This window comes from Papaver somniferum, chromosome 5 (genome assembly GCF_003573695.1).
Source record: "Papaver somniferum cultivar HN1 chromosome 5, ASM357369v1, whole genome shotgun sequence".
NCBI lineage: Eukaryota > Viridiplantae > Streptophyta > Magnoliopsida > Ranunculales > Papaveraceae > Papaver > Papaver somniferum.
In genome coordinates this window covers 184313293-184323548 of record NC_039362.1, presented here as the reverse complement: position 1 = coordinate 184323548, position 10256 = coordinate 184313293, and the positions used below count along the sequence as shown (strand labels likewise).

General features: G+C 36.2%; 2 protein-coding genes across 2 annotated transcripts; both read right to left on the bottom strand.

Annotated features, from left to right (window-relative positions):
* Nucleotides 1–4119: 4119 nt before the first annotated feature.
* Nucleotides 4120–5477, bottom strand: LOC113280279. Its single transcript, XM_026528927.1, has 5 exons — nucleotides 5265–5477; nucleotides 5015–5119; nucleotides 4565–4792; nucleotides 4393–4475; nucleotides 4120–4270 (listed from the first exon to the last, which is right to left on the bottom strand). The coding sequence occupies exons 1-5, from the start codon at nucleotides 5475–5477 to the stop codon at nucleotides 4120–4122; spliced, it is 780 nt and encodes a 259-aa protein (XP_026384712.1).
* A 420-nt stretch (nucleotides 5478–5897) lies between these two features.
* LOC113280278 lies at nucleotides 5898–8445 on the bottom strand. The gene is made up of 4 exons (XM_026528926.1): nucleotides 7583–8445; nucleotides 6839–7327; nucleotides 6327–6591; nucleotides 5898–6260 (listed from the first exon to the last, which is right to left on the bottom strand). Exons 1-4 carry the CDS (start codon nucleotides 8443–8445, stop codon nucleotides 5898–5900), a joined length of 1980 nt encoding a protein of 659 aa, XP_026384711.1.
* Between the last annotated feature and the right edge of the window lie 1811 nt (nucleotides 8446–10256).

Here is a 10256-nt window from a genome sequence, read left to right as displayed (position 1 = left end):
ATTTTTAACCGTTGATATTCAAAGTAGTACATAGTGGTGTTTTACGTCTCTGATTGTTCTCATTTTTCAAATGAATCTAGAGTTTATTAAGAGAAAAATATCTAGAGTCTCCATATAACATTGTCCAAAAGAGGAAGATGACACTAAAGTGGACAAAAAAGAGGGATTAAGATGTTTGAAAATATCCAACACAAATAAAGATAATGTGTTAGGGAACAAAGGCCTGAAATAATGTAATTGAGGTACATAAGATGCATATGAACTTTACTTTTTATTGTTTTCCCGTATGCAAGTCGTGCATATTTAGCAATTTACTTTCACTGCATCAACAAACTTTTTCGAGAAAGATCTAGGTTTACCATGAAATATCTTATGGTGAATTCATGCACGATAATTTTTTTTCACTTTTTACTCGAAAAATGACTACAACGTAGCTTTAGCGCCTTACATGCATTGCATATACATGTACGCTCATCAATTATCTGGCATGTTGGAAACTGTTGGCATTGGATAAATATTTCAAACATATTATTTTTTTATTAGTTATCTAATGGTTTGTTGCCATTTTAGATCAAGATGATACTAATGAACCTGAAACATGATCAAAGGTAAAAAAAATTCAGCAGTTAACATTACATGGAATGAGTATCTTTGATACCGTTTTTTTTCTTCACGATTTGACTGTAGTAATCTTCACCTGATTATTCTGTAAAATAATATTCGAATGAGAGAACCACATTAGTTGCATTAAGTTGTCATGTACACGTAGAACTCATATACAACCACCAAAATAATGATTGTTTAAATAGTATATCCCCTCTTTCTGATATTTATTAGACAAACCAGACAATTCCGAGTGGGAAATTTTGTTTCATTATGTGTTGTAGGTATACGACGGCTACCATTATTCAACTAAGAACAAAGATATTTGGATACATGTATGCACGAATGCGAACCCGTACATAGGGACTATGAATTATAACAACAACCAATCAAATTACATCCCACATAACATTTAGATTTCGCGAGAAAATATCATGTACGCAATAATGATGCTCAAGTACTTCTAAATTTAAAATAAAACATTGGAATCGAGTTGATACAACCAATTGAACAAAATAAACCATTCAACTATATCCACTGTCATATTCAAGAAAACAATTAAGACTAAGACTAAAATTCTTAATGAACGGGATTAACAATCATAGTTTAAATTGATTGTTTATATGATATGGACTTAACTTAAGACAAACAACTAGTCATGTTATAAAAACAAATAAATAATACCAAGTTCTCAGTGTAAAAGCCACATTAGTTACATACCTCGGACTTTGGTTCCCGCTGTATACACTTTAAAACATCCTTGGTCGCGCACGCCTCAAAACCAGAACAAGACACAGATGGAACAGGTCGGGTTGGATCAAACCGGGTCAGGTTGGGTGGACCGGGTTTTCTTTCACATATTTCCTTTCTCGATCGCGGACATATTTTCTTTTACAATTCATAGATTTCCTTTCTCCATCGCAGACAGATTTCCTTTCTCCATGCACAGTACAATTAGTACACACAATCAAACTCAGGAGGATATGCCAAAATCAAATCCAAAAAAGAAAAGAAGCCAATGATGCCTTTTTATAAAAGAAAATAAGAAAAATTAAATCCATCTTATCTGATTTGATTCCAACGAAAAGCGAAAAAATATCAACCGATTAATCTAGCTCTGCGGTTTAGCTTCGTGCATGATAACGTGTTTAAGGAGAATTACAGATGAAATAAGGAAAGATAAGAGGAAGGAGAAGAATAATATTATTAGGATATTGGGGTAGAAGCATTACATAGTTTCCTTTATATACAACCCTAAGACTCTAGTTGGACCGCACATCCATGGGACGTAAGCCCTGTAACATGTTGAGGATTTGGTTTATCACTACAATACCAACAATTGAACATATTTAACACTTGAATTAAATTTCTAAGGCTCTTGTTAACTTGTATCCCCAGATACATGTTAAGGAAGAGTAAAATATTATTATTTTTGCTTAAGATTTACAAATTTTCTTGGATATCTGAAACTTTATAGAAATTTGTTTTTATTGTTTTTAGGAAGTGTGGTTTCCACTTTTACCCTTACAAATATTAATCTTATTTAATTGTAGACAAGAATAAAATGTGAGAATTAACTTTCTTGAGTTTTCTCCATTGACTTTTACTTACGGGTAGGTAAAACTTCATTAATTGTTTTCTTTTAAAAAACTCAATACTTTCCATCTTTATCTTCTCCTTATTATTCCACAGACATTAAGAAGAAAATCAATTCTTTCCATCTTCATCATCTACTTCTTATTGCCCACGATATCATTTCCTTCTTCTTATTGGAGTATTAATTTTTTGGCTCACAAACACTCTATTTATCTTCTTCTTATGTTCCTTCTCTATCTAGAAGATCTGTGTGGTAGAAGACCAAATTTTCTCCAAGTTCAGTATTTGTCATATGGAATCAAAAACACGTTAATCAAAAAATATTTTTGATGTTGATTTTGGTTTGTGTGTTCTAATTTAATATGGGGTTGAGAAAGATGTTATTGAAAGAGATAATCCCTGGTTTAAGTTGGTTTATATCATTAGATGTTGTGGTTTAATTTTATTAGAGATTGGATTTTTGCTTTTTTTTTTTTTGATAAGTCAAAATAAAACAAAAAAACTTAGCAACAATGCTTAAAAAAAGTCTTGGTGTAGTAACACCCATCACATCATTATGAAATAAATTATCTATGAAATTAGGCATATATATCCCTAATCCAGACTCCTTCATGTTCTTTCGCAGTTCCTTTTTTCGCCAATAGATCAACAACATTATTGTCTTCTCGATATCTTTGCACAAACTTCACTTGATTGAAAGATTTTTTGATTTCTTTGATCTACCTGATGAGGCCATAGGTGTCCCAATGGGGTGCGACTTCATCTTGACATGGTTGAACAGCGAAACAAGAATCGCTCTCCATTTCCACACAACGTAAGCCCAAATTAGCAGCCAGACGTAGAACATCTCTGATCGCCCATACTTCAGCAACGTTATTGTTGTTTTTAAAAATGTGCTTGCCATAACAAGCAACAAAGGCTCTAGACTCATCTCTAATAATTCCTCCAATCCCTGCAAAACCACACCCATTAGAAGATCCATCAGTATTCAATTTAAAAAACACATTGCTTGGACTCTGCCAAGCAACTAAAATCTCCTCCTTGGCCTTGTCTTCCATAACCAAACCTGAGTTGAACTTACAATACTCCTTAACAGCTTTTATAGCTTCAGTCAAAACCCAAAACCCAAAGCCCATTAAATCTATTTCTTTCATGAATAAACTTGTTTCTATGGATCCAAATACCCCACAAGATGAAAGGGCATAGATCCTTCCAAGTCAGGGAACCAATAGTACCATCATAAGAACAAAGATTCTTAAGAAAACTAGGGGAGAAGTGATCCATATCAACCTGAATCCATGTCCACTCTATAATCTTCTTCCAAATTGGCGTAGCTGCAGCGCAATCAAAGAACAAATGCATACAAGTTTTTATATCCTTGTTACAAAGTAAACACACTGGATTTGTCAGAATTATTTTACGGTAAAGAGACTCGTTAACCTGAATTTTATTGTGACATAATTTCCACAAGAAGAATTTATATTTGAATGGAAACTTAAGAGTCCAAAGAAATTTCCAGTCCTTGTTCGTAGTCTCTTCCCCAATGTTCTTCTTCTGAATATACCTATAAGCATCCCTAACAGTGACATTACCAGACTTAATACCATATCATATAATCCTATCACTAACAGGGGTGGACTTAATGGAATCAACAATGCCTGAATTAATAATATTTTCCAACTTAACAATATCCCAATTAAGAGTGACAGAGTCAATGTACGAGCTTACTGGTTCACTAGAGAGATCAGTAATGTCACGACTGGATAAAGAATCTATGGAAGAATCACCAATCCAATGATCCCTCTAGAAATCAATCTGGGTCCCATATCCTATATTTCATCTAAGGCAGTCTCTAATTGCATCTCTACCTTGAAGGATGCTTCTCCAACTAGCCGAAACACCAGAACTTGGAGATATGTCTCAAAAACCAATCTGCTTACGGTACTTGGCTATTAACAACATAGCCACTGTGCTATTAGGATCCATAGAAACCTTCCAAGCCATCTTAGCAAGAAGGGCTAAGTTGTTAAGTTCCAGATCTCTAATATTAACACCACCTAAATCTTTAGGTCTACAAAAAGTTGGCCACTTCACACTATGGATTATTCTACTTCCCTTATCACCCCCCAGAATAAATTTCTCCTAAACTTATCTAGTTTATTCATCCAATTCTTAGGCAACTTGACGACATACATAACATTATAATAGATAGGATCAACACAAGCACTCAACAAAGTAGTTCGACCAGCCAAATTAAGATTCTTATAATTCCAACCCTGAAGCCTATTACTCATTTTGTCAACAAAATCCACATAAGTTTTCTCGCTAATTCTACCCCATTGCAATGGGATACCTAAGTACTTACATGGGTTAGTAGATACTTGGACCATGAGAGCATTGCCATACCACGGGAGAAGCTCCTTCCAAGGTTATCAGAGAGAAGCCGAGTGGACTTGTTGTTATTTATTATTTTTCCTGTCCAAGAACAAAACTTGTTCAATAATGCTATAAGATTTAGAGCATTCTTGTAAGAAGCCTTCAGGAAGAAGATGCTGTCATCAACAAAAAGAGAGTGAGTAATCATTGGACCCCCCTAGCAATAGTAAAACCAGAAAGAGACATATTATCAATGCCAGCATTAATGAGCCTAGTCAAAAATTCAAGACACAAAATAAAAAGATAAGGGGACAGAGGGTCCCCTCGTCTTAAGCCATTCGTAGGCATAAAGCTAGACCTAGGAGAACCGTTTATAAGCACTTGGAAGAAAACTGAAGAAACACACTTCATAATCCATCCAACAAAAACCTGATCAAACCCCAGTGCAAGTTAGAAGCTTTTCCAGAAATTTCCAACTAATGTGGTCATAAGCCTTATCAAAATCTAACTTTAAAGCCATCCACCCCTTAAATCCTTTTTTCTTCTTAAAAGAATGAGTAACATGATAGTAGAATCAAACAGAGATCTTCCTGGAATGAAAGCATGCTGATTTTGAGAAACAATTTTACTTAAAAATGGCCTAAGTCTATTAGTTGAAATTTTAGTAATAATTTTCATACTAAAATTACATAAGCTAATAGTCCTATAATCTTTGATGCAAATGGAGTTACTAATTTTGGGGATATAAGAGCAATGAATATCTTATTGAGTCTAGCATCTAACTGACCATTGGAAAAGAAATCTCTTACCAGAACAACGACACTATCACCCACATACTTCCAATACTTCGTATAGAAGATACCTTGAAGTCCATCAGGACCAGGGGCTTTGAGAGCACCCATTTACCGAGTAGACTGCTTAATCCCATCTATGCTGACATCACGGTTAAGATGTGAATTGTCCTCAACAATGATAATGGGAGGAAACAAAGAGCTTAATTCACTATCAGTCACAGCAGAAGAAGAAGAGTTAAACAAGTTACAAAAATGATCCACAATATGAGATTCAATATCCTTACTCTTCCAATTACCCCTACTATCTTTAAGCATAATGATAAAATTTATTTTCCTTCTAATAATAGTAGAAGTGTGAAAGAACCTAGTGTTTAGGTCTCCATCTTTAAGCCAAGAAACTCTGGATTTCTATCTCCAATACATCTCCTCAAGCTTTAGTAATCTAAGATACTCAATGAGACATTTAGTCATTCTAAGTTTGGCATCCTCAGATGGCCAATTGTCAAATTCATTTTGACTCAAAATAAGTTATTCATGGGCATCATCAATTTGTCTAAACAAGTTACCAAAAACATGTCTATTCCACTTCCCAGACTCAATTTGGATTTTAGCTACATTATCCAGGAATTGGTTACTGATGGAATTACCACCATTGCGAGACCAAGAGTTCTCAACTACAACCTCATATCTAGGGTCTTTAGTCCAAATAGCTTCAAGCCTAAAAGGTCTATAATTAAAATTGCTTTTAGGATCTAAATCGATAATTATAGCCCTATGATCAGAATTATAGTAGGGTAAATGGTATACCTGGGCCTTATGGAACCTGTTTTGCCAATTTGTATTAGCAACAACCCTATCAATACGCTCTTTGATATTCTCCGCACCAGCTCTCTTATTGTTTCAGGTAAATATTAGACCATTAAATCCCAGATCAATGAGCCCACAATTATTCATCACCTCTTTAAGCTCAGAAAGTTGATTAATAGATGGCCTGTTACCTCCCAGCTTCTCCTGACTTTCAGCAATAGTGTTGAGATCACCCAACACCAACCAATCTGCATTAGGAATTTCAGAGATGGCCAATTCATTCCATATTCTCTTCCTACAAACTTTATTTGTACTCCCATACACGGAGGACAAAATCCAAGGATGTTGAAACTTGGAAGTAACAACAGCACGAATTGCCCATCTAGACTTCCTAGTAGCTTGAATATCAACTTCACTAGAATCCCATAACAAACAAAGACCACCAGAGAAACCGTGTGGATCAACAATGATGATTTACTCACAATGTCAGCAACACTATCTTCCAAAGTCCTAGTTTCAAGAAAGGCAACCATTGAAGGATTGTGCCTCTTGATTAACTTCTTCATCACACGCAAAAAAGAAGGCCTAGTAAGGCCTCTACAGTTCCAAGACAAAATCTTCATAGAAAAAGAAGAAGGAAGAGCCAAACTTGGATTAAGCACATGTAGCCAAACTCTGGAAGTCTGTCCAATTCTCTGCAGACTGTTGGTCCATCGACATCATTGGGCAAAGTCTTGTCTTGAACATTCGTCGATCGCTCAGATACAAATCCAACCTGGTAAAAATCTGCATCTCGAACTGCCACAGTCCTTTTGGGCTTCTTACAAGGGCTGGAGTCTCCACTAGTGGAGCCATTATGACCTCCAGTATTGTTGCCTCTGACCACATCTTTGAGTCGCAATTTTCCTCTTCCCTCCATTCTTCGAGAAACATTATCGGCTCTTGATGGTTCCAATTGGACCTTGAAAGTCGGATTGTCCTCAAAATGCTGTTGATCAGCTCCAAAAACCCATGCACATTCACTTGGTTTGGCATGTGTACTATCTCTGGAAGATTTGCACTGAGTTGATTGTAAAGCTCCTCTATCTCCTCTGTCAGCTGGATTAGTTGATCCCCTCTTAATATTTGTTCCATTAATATCTCCATCAAGTCTGTTTCCATTTCATTCAGCTCTTGTTGGGCTCTATACACTAGCAGATCCCTCACAAACTCCTCCACTGATGGCATTATTGACTCTAGTGAAAAGATATTGAGAATCTCTATTTGGTGTTCCATTGTTTGGCATACTTGGTGAACAAAGAATGAGTAGTCACCTCTTTTTCCTTACTATTTATCCTAGCATTAGTATTAACTTGATTCTTGTTTTTATGCTCCAAATTAATGTCCATCATAACACCATCTGTAACCCCACTGGTGATGAGGAATAGGCGTCACTATGAAATGATCGAGTAACTTGTTTGCTCTTTGGATTCTGTAACTTAATACCACTATCCTTGCTATTATTGACATTTAACGCACGAGAAGTAATTCTATCAGCAGTTACATTCTGGCCACCATTAGGAGAATCAACATTTCTACTTAATGACCTTTGATTTCTCCCATTATCACCATTCCTTCTGTTACTCATTTCCTGCAATAACCCATCAACATCCTCAACCTGTAAAATTGTAAAGCTATTAAAGACTCCAGCCCTATGCCCTTTCAGATTCTGTTCACGAACTAGACCAGTTGGTTTATTTTGTGCCTTGCGACTTCGCCTTGTCGACAATATCCATGGACCATAAACATCAACAGACTCATTTCCAGTTACTGTATCCGCAGAATCAGAATTAACAACATTAGGACGAATAATTGTTGGACATTGATCCTTCCTATGGGACATTTTACCACAATGAAAACAAATTAATCCAACTCCCTCATATTCAATCTTTTGCACCATGTTGCCAATCCTCACGGCATGTATGAAAGGCTGATCAGTTGAAATCTCAACACATATTCTTGCGAATCTTCCCCTCAAAACAAACTCAGTTGTGTTATCAATCTTAATTGGAGTTCCCAGCTTTGCAGCCACCTTGAATAATACTTCTTTATCAAAGTACTCGAGTGGAAGCTCCGATAGTCTAGCCCATACCACCGTTTTATGAATTGATGCTTCAGATGACTTGAAATTTGTTGTCCATCTTCTCAAAGAGAGGTTTCTTCTATTGATGAACCACGGACCTTCACGAAGAGCGTGTTTGAAATCCTCAGGCCTTTCGAATTTGAACATAAAAAAAGTCACATCCCATATCCAAAATCCGCATCTTCCCTGCTAACTTCCACAACTCTCTGGTTTTTCCTCTTTGAAACCCCTGTATGTTCTTATAAAAACATCATGGTATTAAATTATTAACTATTAAGTGGGTTCAATTTCATCTCCAAGTGAAGGTCACAGTTTCCGGCATTATAGTGAACCTTATGTCGCAAAGAAAGAAAGTGTAAAATTCTATAAACAAATCACTTGATAAACCCTAGAACGAGAGGCAATATATTTTGGAGACTTGCTTAAAATAAAAATAAAAATGGAAAACCAGGGACGAACAATCTAATTTTTGTTTACTTTCGCAAAGCAGAAAAAACCCGCAAAAAAAATATGATTCAGAGTTGTGGGAGAGAGAGGATAATTAAACCGAGAGAATAATAATTAAATAAGTGAAAATTACAGTCACACCCATTTTTCATATTTCTCCCACTATGAAAACCACGCTCAGAAATCTAAATGCGCGCAACCATTTTCTGAAGAAAAATTATTCTCGGACCCAAAATTATTGATATTAAGTTTTTTCTCGGACCCAAAGTTTTACATGTTCACCTTCTTTTTCTTTCTTCTTTCCTTCTTCTCTATTTTTATCGAGGTTAAATAAAAAAAGAAATCGAGGAAAAGAAAGAATAACTCCGTTAATTACTCGGTAATCATTACAGTGTTGAGCTTGTTCTTCACGTGAAGTCGAAGAGAAACCAGAGAAGATGTTGTGTTGGTGGATACTGAAGGAAGGAGAGATGAATTTGTGTGTCTGTGATGAGAAAGAGATGAGGAACCAAAGAATTCTTGATGCAAGAATCAGGGAATAATCGATGAAATTCGTAGATGGGTCTCTTCGATTTTAAGACTGACACGGTGAATTTGAGAAATTGGGTGTCAATCCAGCTGAATTGGTTGAGGACAGAGAAGTTAGGGTTTGTAAGATGTTTGATTATGTGGAGAAATTTAATGAAGAACTTGTGTGATTAGATAGGGTTTGAGGGGATAAAGGTGATGATAGTCATGGGTTTGATTTGAATTTGAGATTGGCTGCAAAATAGATGAGTTCTGATTTGGTTTGAATCTGGTTAAGAAGCTACAGAAAGTGAAGAGACTCAACGGTTGGAGGAAGTGATGTTGCTGTAGGTTTGAAATCAGGGAATGAAGATGGTCTTGCAATGGATTCGATTGGAGGTTTTGCTGGTGGTTGTTAACAAAGAATTGCAGGTTGTGCTATTAATGTTGAGAAGGTTATGGAAGTGTTATGTTGCTTCTGATGGTCTATGAAAGAACAGAAGATGCAGTTACAGTGAGCATGCACTGGTGCTGCAGGTTTTGATGGGACTGAACTTGGATGGCTAGGGAAAGATGTTCAATGGTGCAATCAATTTGAATGAATGGGTTTTGGTATGAGACAGTGATGAGAATCAGCTGAGACATTTTACTGAAGCTGGTGATGTCGAGATGGTACTGATGTTGTTGCCAAAGAGAATGTAAAATAATGGTGTTGAAGCTAAGCAGATGCAGTTTAAGTTGGTTGGCACTGGAGATTTGGTATGAAGCATATGATGGCCTTTTGTAGCTGCAGAGGATGTTTCTGAGATGGAGATGGTCATTGTGTGGGTGTTACTGAAGATGGTGATGAGAAGTCAGTTAAGAACAGATTCTGGAGATGAAGCATTTGTTGTTGTTGAGAACATACAGATTTGCTAGTGGTGTTGGTTACTGTGGAAGGCCTGGTATGGAGGAAAATGGTCTGAAATGGATGCAAGGGTGCGTGATGATTCTGTGGTTAAGAT

What these genes read in the sequence shown, in the direction of transcription:
- LOC113280279 (XM_026528927.1), bottom strand. Translation starts at nt 5,477, where the DNA reads ATGGGTGCTCTCAAAGCCCCTGGTCCTGATGGACTTCAAGGTATCTTC. An exon ending in CCAAGTATCTACTAACCCAT is followed by an intron (nt 4,476 to 4,564) that starts GTAAGTACTTAG and finishes AATAGGCTTCAG; the next exon opens with GGTTGGAATTATAAGAATCT. An exon ending in CCTATCTATTATAATGTTAT is followed by an intron (nt 4,271 to 4,392) that starts GTATGTCGTCAA and finishes AACTTTTTGTAG; the next exon opens with ACCTAAAGATTTAGGTGGTG.
- LOC113280278 (XM_026528926.1), bottom strand. Translation starts at nt 8,445, where the DNA reads ATGTTCAAATTCGAAAGGCCTGAGGATTTCAAACACGCTCTTCGTGAA. An exon ending in CTTCCAGAGTTTGGCTACAT is followed by an intron (nt 6,592 to 6,838) that starts GTGCTTAATCCA and finishes ATGGGATTCTAG; the next exon opens with TGAAGTTGATATTCAAGCTA. An exon ending in AACTTTCTGAGCTTAAAGAG is followed by an intron (nt 6,261 to 6,326) that starts GTGATGAATAAT and finishes TGAAACAATAAG; the next exon opens with AGAGCTGGTGCGGAGAATAT.